General features: G+C 40.2%; 1 protein-coding gene across 3 annotated transcripts in view; it reads right to left on the minus strand.

Moving 5' to 3' along the window:
- Positions 1 to 18,116, minus strand: part of eipr1 (EARP complex and GARP complex interacting protein 1) — a 109,410-nt gene that overhangs the window by 21,400 nt on the left and 69,894 nt on the right. For all 3 annotated transcript variants that reach the window (XM_069886197.1, XM_069886198.1, XM_069886199.1), the window contains 2 exons: positions 11,491 to 11,590; positions 3,620 to 3,756 (listed from right to left, as the gene is read on the minus strand). In XM_069886197.1, the coding sequence (XP_069742298.1) occupies positions 3,620 to 3,756; positions 11,491 to 11,590 (237 nt within the window). The remainder of the gene's footprint in view (positions 1 to 3,619; positions 3,757 to 11,490; positions 11,591 to 18,116) is intronic.

The raw sequence follows: 18,116 nt of genomic DNA on the forward strand, positions 1-18,116 counted from the left end.
AGACATGACAATAAAGGAATCTTGAATGATCCTGCCTGGTTGGAGTCTTTTGAGACAGAATATAAGGTGTTGTTCCTCCAATTTACAAGTGGCCTCAACCTGGCAGTATATGTAGTTATGGACAGGTATGTCAGTGTGGCAATGGGGCATGGAAATGAAGTGGCTTGCCACTGAGTCTTCACTGTTGCAATGGATAGAGGTAGTTTTCAACCAAAAGGAATTAATATCGATTTCCCAAATTTCCTTCCTTAACTGCAGCTGAGTACATTAACCTTGTTCTCTGCTCCTTCCAGTAATCTATAATGCAGTTTTAAATAATTAACAACTTCCATTCACTAATGGACATATATAGTTCGCGTTCCAACAAGAGAAAGACAGAAAGGAAAATGAAACGGAACTGTTTATTACCACGTGCACTGAGATACGGGAAAAAAAATTGTGTGGCCCGAGCCTCTCTCCTGAATGGCCTCACCAGGAAGGAGGGGCAAGACTAATGGTACACCTTCACCCTTGTCCTTGCAACCACAGCTGACTATATAATTGTCATACCAAATTACATTATTCAACAAAGATTTCATAGTTGAGCAAGAGAATTTCTTGACATGTCTTGCATGTAGTTCTAGGTATATCCTCAATAGACGTGGTACAAAACTGGTAGATATGTCATGATAAACCTCCCAATAAATCAATGAATATTATTTTCTGTAAGCACTGGTACATTATACCATACATTTTTAAAACAATTGGAAATGAATATTCTTTAAAAATGGTCAGCATCATTCCACACATGGAATATATTTGCCTTGGAGGGATTGCAGCATGGAATTACCAGAATAATACAGAGTAAACCATTAGGTTAGATAGAGAGAACTAGCTCTGATGGAACAATGGAAACATTAAAGCCAGGACTTTCAGGAATGAATTTAGGAAAAATATCTGTTCAAATTTCCAAAGTTATTGTCAGAATACATACTGAGATTTTTGTTTTCCTGTGGACCAGGCAGAATTTCAACATTAAGTTGTAAAAATCTGTACTCAAGAAAAAAGACATATATACAAAAGAGAGAAATGCAAACAAAGAAAAAAATGTAAACAGACTGACAGTGCAAACACCAAATAAAATTGTAATAGAGTAAGAGTCTCTGATTGAGTCTTTAGGAGTCTGATAGTGGAGACGTAGCAACTTTTCCTGAACCTGGTGATACAAGCCTTGTGGCACTTGTACATCGTTCCTGACGGCAGCAATGAGAACAGAACAGGTCCTGGGTGGTGTGGATCCTTGAAAATTGTTGCTGCTCTCCGGCGACAGAGTTTCAAGCAGATTTTCTCAGTGGTGGGAAGAGTTTGCCTGAAATGTACAGGGTTGTGTCCACTACCTTTTCAGGGTTTTCTGCCTATCAGGCTGTGATGCAGCCGGTCAGCATAATTTCCTCTGCACATTTGTAGAAGTTTGCCAAGGTATTTGATGTCATGCCAAACCTCTGCAAACTCCTGAGGAAGCAGAGGTGCTGACATGCTTTCTTCATGATGCCATTAGTATGTTAGGTCCAGGAAAGACACTCCAAGATTGTGAGCCCCAGGAATTTAAATTTGTCACCCTCTCCATCTTGGATTCCCCCAATAATCAACGGATCGCACACCTCTATTTTTCCCTTCCTGAAGTCCACAATCAGCTCCTTAGTTTTCGAGACGTGGAGTGTGAGGTTGCTGTTAATGCATCTTTTAGCCAAGTTTCCAATCTTACTCTTGCATGCCAATTATCACCCCTTTTTATACAGCATACCATGGAATCATCAGAAAATTTGTGGATGGTGGGGTTGTCATACCGAAGCACACAGTCATAGGTGGAAATTGAGTAGAGCGGGGGCTAAATATGCAACCCTGTGGTGCTCTAGTCCTGATGGAGGTGGTGCAGGAGATGTTCCTACTGATCCTCACTGATTTTCTCACTGGAGGTGAGGAAATCCAGGATCTTATTACTCAGTGGGGTTTGAGTGTTAGGTCTTGGAGTTGACTGATCGCTTTTGAGGGGATGATGTTGTTGAATGCCAAACTGTAGTCCCTTAAACATCAGCCTCTCAAAACACTTCATTACTGTGGATGTAAATGTAACTGGTTGGTAATCATTTTGACAGATTACCATACTCTTCTTGGGCACAGGTACGATTGAACCCTGTTTAAAGCAGGAGGGTGCCTTGCCCTGTCCAAGTGAGATGTTGAAGGTATCCATGAATACAATGGCAAGATGGTCAGCTCAGTTTTTCAATACTCGGCCAAGTACTCTGTCTGGACCTGATGCTTTCCTTGGATTCACTCTCGTGAAGGCAGCCCACATGACACTTTCAGATACTGACAGTAGAGGATCATCAGGGGATGTGGTTCGTCCTCGTTTTGGCGATTAAATTGGGAGGAGGAGGCACTGAGTTCATCAAGGAGTGAAGCTTTGCTGTGTTCTACTGTGCCAGTTTTCCATCTCCTACTGCAGATATGGAAGCTTGGAACTCGCCACACAAAGGGAAACTGCACCCAGGTCCAGTTTTAAAAATATTTCCATCTGAGATTGTTTGATTTTTGTTAAGCCAATGTGGAAAAGATGAACATATAGGCTTTGGCCACACATGAGTCATGCATTTATTGAATGGGGAAAACAGGCTTCAGGGTCGAACAGACTTATAACTATTCTTCAGTCACTATGAATGTGAAACAGAGAGAAAAAAAAATCGATTTCAAACCTAAAACTAATTCAAAGAAATATTAGATGTGATTCGCAAAATGTATTCATATAATTTTCGTTAAAGGCATTATAAATTAAAGACAAATTTATATAATTTTACTAAGAAAATAGTTTTATTATCTAAAAAAAAGCAATGAGGCCCTAACCAGATCTTTGCATTTCGGGCTGATATCCCTACACAAACATCTACATGGGAAAATCTTGCTCGATCTAATTATTGAGAATTAGCAGAGTTTGTTTTGAAATGAAGGGCCTGCATTTATACATACACCTGAGATGTTCTCAAATCTTTCCAAGCAATTTAAATAATTTTGAAGTCTAATACTGATATGATTTAGGCAGTCAATGAGTGGAGCTTAGTTGGGAAATTTGGTGCAGTTTGCCGTCCAATGAGTGAGGACTGAAATCAGAATTACTTGGGTGATGTGTTTGTACACCTGCACCATTTGTAGAATGATTTCCTGAACAAAAAAGATTAATCACTTTATTATGTTTAAGTAAGTTCAATGGAATTTTAATGGTTGCAAGGACAGAGACAAAGAATTATAATATTTCAGAGCAGAAACTTGAGTTGTACAAGCAAGTCAATGAAATGCCATTTATAAATTTCCCATAACTTACTCAATAAGATTTTTTATATAGAGTAAAACTGGCTTGAAGGTCACCTGCAGAGAAAGAACACTCAACTACAGTAATATCAATTACAGAAATGACAGTCAATGATAAGAGATTAATCTGCTAAAGCCATCAGCCAAAATTATGCCTAAGATTGGCATTTCACAGGCTGCATTTTAATCAGTTTAAAACGTCAAGGATTTTCAGATTATGCATTCAATATTACTGCACAAACGATGAACTGTTAACTGAGAAACACTTTGTGATTACCTCATGGTTCGGGTATCCCAGCCTCGAATAACTGTGTCATTCGCTGTGGCAATTTGTGTGCAGTTGTGGTGAGGACTCCATTGTCCAGAAGTCAACTTTAACTGACCTTTTCCTTCCAGAGTTGCTGAACTTGAGAGCTAAGGTACATTACACAAATAAACAGACAATAAGTTGAAAAGGCAAATAAATAATATTAGTCTTAAAAAATTGAACCTATGACAAATATTTGGCCTGGAATCCTTTACTGCAAAAACACTTGTTCTTAGGTTTTCACCATGATTCACTGCACTGAACTGTACCTGATCCAATTGCTACCACATTAAGCTCTCATTATACCATACAAATAAAATTTAATGGATGTAAAACAGAATTATACATTTCACTATTATCAGGGTGAAATTTTGTGCTGATACTAAATTCAATCAAGTCTTTTATGACCTTCTTTCATATTTTTTTTCAGATTCACAGGCTGGTTACAATTCATTAAAATAATTTTACACTACTGTTGCCTTTTACCACAATGCTTTGGAGGTAAATCAGGGTTAAATTCAGCAACTTACTGTGTAACTTTTTTAAATTATGAGCAAATGGGAATTATTTGCCTGTAAAATTAAATGCTCGTGATATTGGATTAATAAATAAAGGATGAACAATGATCTTTATTATCATTTAACTCTTAGGGTCAAGTAGACTCAAACTCAGTAAAAGGGGGTGATTGCAAACTAAGACATTTCACCACAGTTTAAGCCTCCTTGAAAGCATTACACATCCCCAAATGTCACAAACATTAATTTGACTTGTGTATCCATTTTTGATTTTTGTTTTAATTTTCCCACTCCTAACATCTCACTGCATGCTGTGGCTTTCCACATTCCATGAGATACTAATTCAACATAAAATTTACTGCTAATATAGTCAGTACAGATGATTGAGAAGATATGCTTAGAGAAATTTGATGTTTATTTTTCGTTCAGAACCCTCTTCACATTTTACTGATTTTGTTAAAAACTTACTGTGCAGTGACCATTTCCAGAATTGTAGCAGGGATGAGAAAATTCATTTTCGTAGATGGTTGCTCGGATTGATGATCTTAACGATCTCAAGGAGAGATTTAATAATGACGTTCAAATTATGAGTGGTTTCGAAGGAACAGGAGCCATTGGACAGATTCAAAGTAATCAACCAAAGTAGCAAGTTATGATGATCAGGAGGTAGATACAATAATTGCTGAAAGGGAGGGAGATTCAATAATTGCTGCTGAGAGCAAACCTGAATAAACTCTTGAAAGGGAAAATTTTGCAAGCGAGTGACTCCAGCTCATTCCAATTTAAAGGCGCTGACACCGAAGATCAAATGGCCTTCTCCAGTGCAGCGGGATCCTATGACTTAATAATTTTCTGATAATTGGCAAAGTGATTATGATATTCACAGCCATGGAAGCTGGTGTTAACCTTTGCTGCAAAATCGAATTGTCCGTGTCTATTGTCTTATGAATGTCTATGCTTGGGTGGATGGATTTATAAATTGAAATGTTCATAGACATGGAGAACCTGTAGTAGACCAAGAGAGATCATTGTTGGATAGAAACTGTTTTCTCTGATAACAAGATGCACAGTTTGTATTTATAATTATGCAAAGGAATTTTCAAGGAAATATACAGTGTGGATCAGACACTTCTTTCCTTTATTTTCCCCATGTGCTCCACAGTTTTATATTTGTGATCAAACAATTCACAAGTGATTACAGTGTACATTCCAGATTTTATTAAAGGGCATTTTTTGTGTATATTTTGGTTTGACCGTGTAGAAATTACAGCACTTCTTGGACATAGTCCCCTCATTTCAGGGCACCATAATACAGGTGTCTGCCACTTCATGTCCGATCGGGCAATGTCTGATTGCATATACATCCGTGGTCTGATCAGGTTATAATGGAGTTTAGTCATAAATCCCAATCGGAGAATGTGAGAATGGGACATAGCAGATGTCAATAGACGTGCACAAAACTTCCTGTACACAGCACGTGGCAAAGGCCTATACTATACTGTATACTATACTGGTAACTGTTCTTTTTATTTATCATGACTCCCAAACACAGTACTAGTGATAGCAGCAGCAAGAGACAAAGGAGAAGTCTCAACTTGGAAGTGAAACTAAGGTCTATTAAACAGCACAAAGGTGGAAAAACAGCGAATACTTTTGCCTGCGATTTATGCATGACACATTCAACAAGCTCTTCAAGGATCGGCTCCACTGAAAGCTTCAAAGCTAACGAAAATGCGAGAGGGACCCATATCAGATATGGAGAAATTGCTAATGACGTGGATTGAGGACCAAACACAAAAGCAAATCCCTCTCAGCATGTTGACGATCACTGGTAACACACGAAGCCTGTTCCAGTTGCTTAAAGAAAACGCAGGATCAGACTACCATATTGATTTTAGTGCTAGTTCTGGATGGTTCAAGTGGTTCAAACAATGTTTCTCCCTGCATAATGTGAACGTGAGTCTGTGAGTGCTAATGCGAAGGCAGCAGAAGAGTTTGAGGCACTAACAAATGAAGAGTTGCTGGAGCTACAGCAAGAGTCAACAGCTGAAGAAGAAGCAAGGGAAAAGGAAACTGCAGGAGAAGAACAGGTGCAGAAGATGTTCAGCATTAAGGGGATAACCAAATTCTTTGCAGACCTTAACAGCTTGCGAGAGAGTGCTGAAGAGATAGACCATACACTGAATGCTTTTCACTGATAGAGAGGAATGTTCATGCAGTGTTTGTAGCAATATTTTTAAAAATTATGAAGAAAAGAAAATGCAAACTAGGCAAACAACACTAGACATATTCCTGAAGAAACCAACACCTCCCCAAGAAGAGCTTCAGCCAGGTCCTTCAGGCATTAGAGTGACAGTTCATCAATGGAAGTTATTTGACCTGAAACTCTTCCATTGGAGCACTTTGAGGAAGTTGAGAACAGTGATGTGGATGATCCAGATCCTCTTTGTTAAACTGTGTGTGATATAGGCTAAGAAAGTGTTTAAATGAAAGTTTAAAAGTATCCCATATCATTTTACCAAGTATATACAGTAATATGGTGTTCACACAATGTCCACATCGCATAACATCCAGTTTCACAGAATGTATCGTGGACACAGTACCTCAAGGATATGTGCTTAGCCCACTACTCTATTTACTCTACATCCATGACTCCATGGGTAGGCACAATTCAAATGCTATCTACAAATTTGCCAGTGGCACCACGGTTGTCGGTAGAATCATAGACGACAATGAGGAAGCATACAGGAGGGAGATAGAACAGCTAGTTGGTGGTGTCACAATAAGAAGCTTGCACTCAATGTTAGCAAAACCAAGATGATTGTGGACTTTAGGAGGAAATCAGAACACAAACCAGTCCTTAGAGATGTCAGCAATGGAGAGGGTCAAGAACTTCAACTGTCTGGGCCACAACATTTCTGAGGATCTGTCCTGGAGCCTATATGTCAATGCAATCATGAAGATGGCTTGCCAGTGGCTATACTTCGAGAGGAGTTTGAGGAGATTTGGTTCATCACCAAAGACTCTTGGAAACTTCTACATGGAGAGCATTCTGTCTGGTTGCATCAATGTCTGGTATAGAGGTGCTAATGATCAGGACACAAAAAAATTCTCCCTATGACATCACAGGCACCAGCCTTAACTCCATTGAGGACATCTATGAGCTGGTGTCTTAAGAAAGCAGCCTCTATCCTCAAACATCCCCACCACCCAGGCTGCTCTCTCTTCACTCTACTCCTTCTTTGGCTTGGCTTCGCGGACGAAGATTTATGGAGGGGGGTAAATGTCCACGTCAGCTGCAGGCTCGTTGGTAGCTGACAAGTCCGATGCGGGACAGGCAGACACGGTTGCAGGGGAAAATTGGTTGGTTGGGGTTGGGTGTTGGGTTTTTCCTCCTTTGTCTTTTGTCAGTGAGGTGGGCTCTGTGGTCTTCTTCAAAGGAGGTTGCTGCCCACCGAACTGTGAGGCGCCAAGATGTACGGTTTGGGGCGAGATCAGCCCACTGGCAGTGGTCAATGTGGCAGGCACCAAGAGATTTCTTTAGGCAGTCCTTGTACCTCTTCTTTGGTGCACCTCTGTCACGGTGGCCAGTGGAGAGCTCGCCATATAACACGATCTTGGGAAGGCGATGGTCCTCCATTCTGGAGACGTGACCCACCCAGCGCAACTGGATCTTCAGCAGCGTGGACTTGATGCTGTCGGCCTCTGCCATCTCGAGTTCTTCGATGTTAGGGATGAAGTCGCTCCAATGAATGTTGAGGATGGAGCGGAGACAACGCTGGTTGAAGCGTTCTAGGAGCCGTAGGTGATGCCGGTAGAGGACCTACTACCATTGAGAAAAAGGTGCAAGAGCCTGAAATCGAGCCCTCATCAGCACAGGGACAGCTTCTTTTACTCTGCCATCAGATTCTGTATGAAGAATGAACTACGGACACTACCTCACCGTGTCTTTTTTCTTACACTACATTTATTTATTTTTATGTGGTTTATATAAATATCTGCAATGTGATGCTGCCACAAAACAATGAATTTTGTGACATGTTCATGACAATAAATTCTAATTCTGAAGTAGTCATGTTTGAATCCTAAGTGCAAACTCCATTTGTTTCCAATCACTCTATGCCATTTTCTATTGCCCGGTTATGCATATTGATATTGCATATGTATTGTTTGTCTCTGCGTGTTCTGTCCGCATGTGTGTTTACATGTTTTTGTAAAGAGGACCAGGGAACATTGCTTCGTTGGGCTGTGATTGTAGAATCAGATGATAAGAAGAAAATGAGGGTGCTGCTGTTATTGCAGCACTGATGCAGACCTGCAGAAAGCAGAGGTGGAGACACAGCATTCCCAAGGGGTCCAACTGCTCAGTCAGTCTGCTGTCAGCTCTGAACTGACTTCAAATGGCCTGTTATACAAGCCAACAGTGGTTTTATTTAAAATCGCGTGATTGCGAGGTCTGCGCCCAAGATGGCAGCACCTATGATCAGCAGCAGAGCCATGAGGGGTTGGAGACTCCGAGAAGCGGAGGACTGGTGCAGAGCACCAGAAAACAGGGAAGCCACATCCCACCCCCCACCCCCCCCCACGAGAAGGAAAAGCAGACGAAACGAACCAAGGGAGGTTGACCACTGCGGCGGACCAGTGAGGGGTTTTGTGGTTGAGGAAAACACCGACGGCAGAGTGCTGGTGATTTGAGAGGAAAACGTGCAGACTGTGGGCGACTGCGGTCAAGGGACTCACGCCAGGTGGAGGACGGCTAGAGACGGGCTCCTGATGAGTTGAAGGGGCACCAGGTGTCGGAATTGGAATGCTAGATGGTGCCAAGAGGACTGAAGGGTTCCTAATCGTGGCAGAGGTCCGGAACTGGAGCACAGGTTGCCGATGGTTTGGCAATTGTGGCTGCAGAGGCTCCGAGAGTGCTGGAGGGGAATCTGTGGACACTTGGTGACTCTAGGAGGAACTCTCTTTCTCAGACTGTAAGAAGCGCTTCAAGCAATTTTTGCCGACGGCGAATATGTCTGCCTTACACTGTCTTTAATACATGACAACAAAGGAATCTTGAATCTTAATAAACTTAAACTTGATCTTATAAAGACAGAATTTCAGCCTTCATGGTTAGTATTTACCTCTCTTTGTGGCAAGGTTTGAGATTTGTTTTCCAATCCAACACCAGTAATCTGAAGCAGATTTTCCTTTTGGCTCTTGAGTACTATTAAACTTCTCTTTGATGTGCAAATTGCCCAATTCTTGCTTGATGAGCACGATGCTTCAGCTGTCCTTAGCCAATGTGAAACAGGTACACACTTATCCTGCTTGTTGGCCCTTTCGAAGGTGTACCCAAATGATGACAAATCTTGTATGGGCCATGTTAACTTGTGCTTGTTTTATCTCTGTTTTCTACCCATGATCATAATGAACAGTGTAAATTTGTCACTCTATAGATATATCGTATTTCAGCATACAAGTCGACCGGCGTACAAGTTGAACCCCCCCTTTTTCAGCGTCATTTTAAGGGCTTTATGCTATATACAGCGTATAAGTCGACCCCAATTTTCTGGCTGCCTGAGGTGCCCCATTGACCAGCATACAAGTCGACCCCTCAAAGCTCACGATGCCTGAGATGCCTGGGCGTTGGCTGAAGGTGATTGCTATCATGGAGGGTCCATCAATACAATGCGGCACGCGACAAAAATATGAAGCGAGCTTTGAAAGTGAAAGAAATAGCTAAGAAAGCCAACAACTGCACTGCTGCAAGAAAACTTGATGTCATGTGAAGTTGGTAAGAAATTGGAAGAAGAAGAGACTTGAAGAAACATACCAAAAAGGCAATGTTCTTTGAGAAAAGGAATCATACATTGGCCAGAGTTGGAAAATCACGTTGCAGGGGGCCAAGTCGTATCCAGACCTCAAGGATGATTTTAAGGCTACAGTAGACTGATGCAATTGTTTCATTAACAGGAAAAATCAGGTATTACGCCAAAAAAGAAAAATTGCACAGAAACACCAAAAGATCTTCATCATGAGGTTGTAAGTTTTCACCAGTTTATTATATACAGAACCAGCAGAAACATCAGTTCACATTGGCAGATATTGGAAACATGGACGAAACCCCCACGAATTTTTACATGATAGGCAATAGAACAATGGCATGGAAAGGTGTTAAAACTGTGCAAACCAGAAGTACAGGCCATGAGAGGATCAGGTTTACCGTGGTGTTATCATGCACGGCCGACAGGACATAGTAATATTCAAATGCAAAATTAAGCCAAAAATGTAATTCCCTGCAGGTATTTTTGTACATTTTCATGAAAAAGGATTGATGGATGAAAATGGTGTTAAACTATGGGTAGACAATGTGTGGAACAGGCAGCCAGGCAGTTTATGCTAAGAACGGAGTTTGCTGGTCTGAGATAGGTTTCGTAGCCACTTGACCGAGAAGCCTAAAAGTAGATTAGTACTACATCATACTTACATGGCGTTTATCTCGGGTGGTTTGGCGTTTATTTTGCAACCTCTCAAGCTCTGCTTGAACAAGCCATTCAAAGACAATGTGTGCAAGGAAAGGAATATATGGATGTTGAGTACAGAAAAGTTGTTTACAAAAGGTGCGGCAATGTGCGCTGCATCACTTGATATACTGTGTAACTTCATGCTCAAGGCATGGGACGCAGTTAACGTGGAGATTGATAAAATTGGTTTTTTTTTTCCAAAAGAAAAGTGGGCATCTATTGTGCAATTGATAGCATGGAAGATGATTTATTGTGGGACTATGACGACGAAGCTGAAACCATCTCATCAGATACAAACTGGGACCCATATGGTGACTGTTTAAACAGTGAGAGCATGGATGTGCTTGTTGCCATCTTTGCCTCAGACGATGATAATGAGAGTGCATTTGAAGGGTTCTAAATGTTGCTTTTCAGACAATGAGAATGATTTTGAAAAGTGCTAATTGCCAATAAAAACTCAATGAAAATCTATCACAGTCGGGTATTTTTAATTGATTTTTCGGGTCGTCTTGTACACCGGATCAGCACAGATTGAATTTTGAGCTGAATTTAAGGTCTCAAGAGTATATCCGATGGATAAGTCAACCTCCATTTTTTTGAGACTTTTTTTGGATTTCACAACTTGGCATATGCCAAAATATACTGTATTTTATTGGCACTTTTGGCAACGAACATTTATTGGCAAAAGGATGCAATTACTATTTGACAACTTCACATGGGATGTTTCCAGTAAAAATCCACAAACCTGAATATTTATGAAACACATCTCAGTGTAGGAAAACAAAAGATTTTATGACAAAACTGCAAAATTACTTACCGCTGCCTTGCTTGAGCTTTCTTGCAAGTCCCAAAGAAGGACATGATTATCAGTCAATGATGCAACCCTTTTTCCATCTCCCATTGGCTCCCAGAGTACACTGTATAAGTAAAATTCCTTCAATAACAATCCAGGCAATGTACTTCTTCATTAAAATGCAACAACTGGGGAGTCAAAAATGATGTCAAACGAGAACATTGGTTCCATTGCATATAGATATGCTAATTTACAAAGGAACAATACATTGCAGTGTCCGAATTAACCACAAGCATGGACTTGTTAAAAGTTTCTCAATTGGAAAAGTTAAAACTAAAGCAATATATTCATCGAAATCGGTTGCTAAATTTGTTAACAGGGCTTCTACCTTCAAAGAGTAATGAAAAATTGAGGTGGATGAGGGAGAAGAGATTAAAGCAACAAAGGCCAGAAAACAATTATTCATGTTTCAGAAAGAATGCCACATCACCATAAGTTTTTTGTGGAAAAATTGGTAATGACATAAAGCATGCTATCCAATAGATCACAAAGCTTCACACATTCTGTCTTTAAATAATTACTTGATAATTTTGATCTTTAAATGCACTGCACCTGGAACTGGCACCTGACTTAAAGTGAATATACTTATTTCTAATGTCTTTGATAGTTCAATTTTGAATTAAATAATATTATAATTAAGGATTATATTTCCAAAGGGCCATTCACATTCAATCTAAAAAATTGAAATCAAGTTTTCAACCTAATTCTGAAATAAAAAGCTTGAAATACTTGGCAACCAAATATATATCTGTGAGGAATCAAATTATGTTTTGGGGAACTTGGCAACCATCAAGTTGTGTTCTTTTCTATAAAAGAAACACCAATAGATTCTCTGGCATGTCACAGGTTAGTGAAAGGAATGTTCATTCACATACTGGGCCCTATCAGGATCATTCATTTACAATGTCTAAATAACAAAAATCCATTGCTATTAAATAAAGTTATCTATTCAAGAGCAAAACACAGCTGACAGAAGAATGTCAAATGAGAGAACATCCCAGAAATATTCAAAGATTAGGCAGTGTCAGAGAAGAAGAAAAAAGAAGCCCATGACACGAAAATTTTAGGTCTGATGGCAGGTGGAGGAGAAAAACAGAAAGGGCATTGTATTATTGATCACTGAGACCATCACTGCAGTAAAGAAGAAGGATGCTGTAAGAGGTTCTTTCAAGAAGCCGGGGTGGGGGGGGGGGGGGGTGGTTGAAAAACTTGGATTGTTATCTCTGGACCATCAGAGACTGAGGGAATCGTGACTGAGGGATTAATGAGAGGCACCAAAAGGTTAGACAGAATCTTCTTCTCAAGTAAAGAATATCATTAACTAGAGGAAATGCATTTAAGGTGAAGGGGGAAAATTTAAAGATGTTCAGGACAAGTTTTTTTCCCACATAGAGTGGTAGGTGCCTAAAATAGGCTGCCACGGGGTAGTGGTTGAAGCAGATATTATGATAGCATTTTAGAGACTTCCATATAGACAAATGAAAATAAAGGCAATAGTTTAATTTGGCATCATGTTTGGCTTGTTCTAAATAAAGTCCAAAATAAAAAAAAAACCATCACTTTACTGGGATTATAGTACAGGTCTCCCAAAAGTCAGCAAGAGAAAGAAGGCGGCAAATCACAGAGAAGATAGGAGAGTAACAGTGTGGTAGTGGTCAGGGATTTCTCTTCCCCAATGAACTAAGATCACCTAAGTGTGAAATGATTGGAAGGCGTAGAATCTTAAAGTGCATCCAGGAGAGAATTAGGTAGATACACTTATCGAGATTAACCTATTCCCAGGGAATGAAGTCAGGCAAGCAGCTGAAGTTCAATGGGTGAGTGCACTCTGGGGTTATTAATCATAGCTCATAACTCAAAGTATCCCAGGCAAGGGACAAGGCTAATCCATAAATTAATAGTCTGAATTGGAGGCAGACTGATTTCAATATCTTTGTGCAGGACTTGGCAAATATAGACTGTGAGGGGCTACTGATGGATAAATCTACACCCAGGAAATGGGAGTATTTTAAAAATGAATAAGCCAGAGTTCAGGGCCAACTCACAAGAGGAACAGAAATATCAGTGAAGCATGAATATAAAACAGGAAAGTTTGCAAATGCTGTGATTGTTGCGCAATGCGCAAAAGTACTGGAGAAACTCAGCAGGTCACGAAGTATCAAAAGGAAGCAAAGGGTAAAGCAACATTTTGGGCCTGAGACCTTGTAAGGGTATCAGCAGAAACCAGGCATGCACGTGAATAAAAACTTGGGGTGAGGAGAGGACAAAAGAGGGTGCAGGGAGAGGAGCACAGAGCAACAGGCAAGAGTGGATATAGGTGGGAGAGCAGAAGAGAAAAATAACTGAGGTGATGGGGAGACTAAGGCTCTCTGAATTGAGAGGGAAGGAGTCAGAGGGATAGGGAAAGAGAGAGAGAGGGGGGGAGGGAGAAGTGGAGAAGTTGATGTTAATGCCATTTGACTGGAGATTGCCCTGGCAAGGTGATGTTCCTCTAATTTGCAGGTAGTTTCCATTTGACAGTGCATGAGGCCATGGACAGACATGTTGGGTGTGGGAATGATGTGTGGAATTGAAATGGTTGGCAACTGGGTGATCTCCATTATTGCAACAGACAGAGCAAAGTTACTCAATGAGAGGATCTCCCAGTCTGTGTTTTGTCTCTCCAATATAGAGAAGACCACAATGGGAGCACCTGATGTGATAGATAACCTCTGCAGATTCACAAGTGAAATGTTTCTTCACTTGGATGGACTGTTTGGGGCCATGAGGGTGGAGATGTTGGAGCAAGTGGAGCATTTTCTGTGGTCACAATCGGAGGTTTCAAAGGGAAGATTAGTAGGAAGGGATGAATGGATGAGGGAGTTCCAGAGAGAGCAGTCTCTGCATAAACCAGGGAGGGGAAGGTATGGTGGTGGGATCACCTTGCAGGTAGCAGAAATTACAGAGGATAATGAGTTAGATCTGGAGGCTGGTGGAGAGGTAGGTGGGGACAAATGGGAATCCTGTTGTTGTATCCTGGGGCAGAGAGAGCCAGGGCAGATGTGCAGAAATAAAGGAAATGCAAATAAGGGCTAAATTGATGGCAGTCGAGGGGAAACCACTTTTTTTTGTAGAACAGGGACATCTCAGATGTTCTGGAATGGAAGATCTCATCTTGGGAGCAGGTGCAATGGAGGCAGAAGAATTAAGAGAATAGAAAAGGCATAAATCAAGATAACTGTGGGAGTGGTAGGCTTGTAGAACATATCAATGAAGGGTGGGGGTCATGGGGCAGAGGGGCAAGGCCGGGGGGAGGGCTCACTAAAGTTCATCTTAGGGCCCGGTTGGTTGTTAGTCTGCCACTGTCTTCATCCAACATAATATCTATTCTCTGTAATTTTCTTAATGAAAGGCTAAGGACGTTGCTTTCTATGGATGCTGTGAGATCTGTTGAGTTCCTAAATATAAAGGGACATGGAAGATTTGATGAAGTTAAGAAAAAGAAGAAACCTGGCAGCTGAGATCACTGAAAACAGAAGAGTATCAAGTGTTCAAGTGTTTCTTCATTCTCCAATGTGGGACCTCACCAGCAGATATAGCTGTTTGCATGAAATCTTATGAGATTTTATAAGTATATTAAGAGCAAGAAGATATCAAGGGAAAGAGTGAAGATCATTAGGGATCAAAATGACAACCTTCGCTTCGAGCCAGAAGGCTGGTGCAAAATCTTAAATAAATAACTTTTCATCTGTGATCAAAGAGGAGAAAGAGTTTGTCAATGGAGACTTTGGTTGGGACAATTTGAGCACATTAAGATCAAAGAGGAAAGGGTTTTAGGCGTCTCCTAAAAGGGCAAAAACCCCAAGAACATGATGGGATGTATCCCCCAATGAGATTACAGGAGCTCTGACGATTGGAAGATAGCAAATGTAGTACTTTCGTTTTTGAAAGGAAGCAAGGATAACCAGGTAAGTGAAAGTCAGTGAGGCTAACATCAGTGGTAGGGAAATTATGGAGAAAATTCCTGAGAAAGAGGATTAATCCACACTTGGAAAGGCAGGGGTTGATAAGGATAATAAGCATGGATTTAATGGTGGGAGATCAAATCTGACTAATTGAATTCACTTTTTTTTTGAAGACATAATAAAATATATTGATGAACACAGGGCAGCAAGGTCCCATGAAGAAGACTGATCCTAAAGGTTACAGCCTATAGGATCTAAGTCATATTGGAGAAATAGGTCCAAAATTGGCTTGGTAAGAGGAGACAGAGGCTGGTTGCTTTTGTAATTGGAGGTCTGTAACCATTGCTGTACCAGAGATTGGAATTGGGATACTTGCAGTATTTTAATGCACTTTAACAACATGGATGTGATGTATGAGGAATGATTTGTAAGCTTGCAAATAATACAAAAATTGGTGGTGTTGTCAGTCAAGATAGTCGTCTCAGGTCATAGAATGATATCGGCCAGAATAATGGCAGATGGAATTTAATCCTGATAAACATGAGATAATAGATTTTGGTTTAGTAAAGGCTGTTCATATGCTGTGAATGATTGTGTCCTTGGAAGTATTCAGGAACAAAGGGACCTTCTTGTAAAAATCCAAAGATCCTTTAAGGTGGTGACCCAGGTAAATTAAGTGGTGGAGTAGGTATTTGGTATGCTTACCTTCATCAGCTAGGGCATACAGTTCAAAAGAAGGGAGGTCCTGGTATAATATATGAAACAATTCTTAGGCCACAGCTGGAATAATGTGTACAGTTCTGATGGCTTTGCATCAGAAAGGATATGATTGCACTAGAATGGGTAAAGAGGAGATTCATTGAGTGCATAGGATGTAATGTGTCAGTTATGGGGTAGAGATGGATCGGTTTGGTTTGTTTTTTTTTGGAGATGGCCGAGGGGGATCCTGATGGAGGTGCACAAAGGTGCAGAGATAAGGTAGATAGTTTTATCGTACAACAAAGGTGTCGAAGTCCAATGAGCAAGATTTAAGGTGAGGAGCTAAAGGTTTAGAGAAAATAAGGAATATTTTGTTTTCTCCCAGAAGATGGTTGAAATCTAGAACTCAGAAAGTAGTGGAGTAAGGTACTCTCACAACATTTAAGACGTTTATGTACGTGCACTTGAATTGCTATGGCATGAGAAGCCACATGACCAAGTGCTGGTGAATACAATTGGAATAAATAGGTACTGGTACTTGATGGTCAACAATGACCTGGTGGGCTATAGAACTCTTACATTTAATTGTGTGACAATCCATCAGAACATGTCTGATGATTTGTTGTGCTAATTTCTATATCTGATTATTGTAATTGTGCTACTTACTAGTTACAACATAGATGGAGGCCATTCAGATCCCAGAATGATCCTATCATTCTCCATTCTCCATCCTTATTTCCTTATAAACAACATCTTTTTACTTCTCACGGGTACTCCTCTTAAAGATTCTTTTGCCACTTACCTGCACAGAAGGGAATTTACAATGTCAAAATAACCTACCAGCTTGTATTTGGAATGAGAGGAAACCAGAGGACACTGTGGAAACCAACACAGTTACAGAAAATATGCCAATTCTACACAAACACCACCTAAAATCAAGATTGAATCAACAACCCTGAAAGCCGAGGCAATAGTGCAACCTAATACATGGAGCAGGAAATAACAGAATGCAACAAAAGTTATTGCCTTCAAAAATTAATTTGATGGCAAAACATATTTACTTAAAGAAAACTTTCTTTATCTGCTTGACAATCCATCTTTTGAATTGTGAACAAAGTATTACAAGTAATTTTTTTAAAATCATTTTTTTAAATCCATACACGTACTGTTGGCTGAATGAAGGTTCTCAAATGAAGTAATTTCAAAACATTACCAATACTAGATATTTCACCAGTGCTGAGGATGAACTGTTACCAAGGTTAGTGAAATAAGGTTCAGATCAGGATGTATATTTTAAAATCAGCCATAAGCATCCTACAAATGCATGCTGAGGCTTCTATGTGTGATAAAAAGAACTTCAATGAAGGAACTGAAGATTTATAATTGGAAAATGTGATTTTATTTTGACTTAGGAGTTAAAAATCTTAGGTAGCTGAGAAATAAAATTGTAAGTTGATTATTTTTCTAGAAAACATTCAGAATTATTTGGGGGAATTAGGCAGCCAGACTGCAATCACAAGGAAGTACACTGCCATGAAGAAAGAGCTATTTTGGGAAATAAATTGCTTAAGACCTTAAAGATCATACGACACAATTAACCCACTCCCATTCAATATGTTGCAGCAGCATATTAAACTGCAGCTACCTGCTGCTTTATATGATTGCTGCTTGCACCCCAGCATCACCTGAACTGCTCATTAGCTGCAAAGGTCATTAGGGAGCCAAATATACGGGCTACTGCAAGTCATGGGAATCATTTGAAAAACTAATCCCTCTGATACTTAAATAAAAGGTTATAAATTTAAGCCAAGGCTTTCTGACAGTACACTGGAGATGTCAGTGAAAGATACAGAATACAGGCTTTTAGACAAAGGTCAAGGAAGAAGTAGGAGCAGGGAGTCGTGTCAATCAGTGCCAGGAAGGTTACTCCAAAACCCAGAATGCAAT

This window comes from Narcine bancroftii, chromosome 6, assembly GCF_036971445.1.
Source record: "Narcine bancroftii isolate sNarBan1 chromosome 6, sNarBan1.hap1, whole genome shotgun sequence".
Classification (NCBI taxonomy): domain Eukaryota; kingdom Metazoa; phylum Chordata; class Chondrichthyes; order Torpediniformes; family Narcinidae; genus Narcine; species Narcine bancroftii.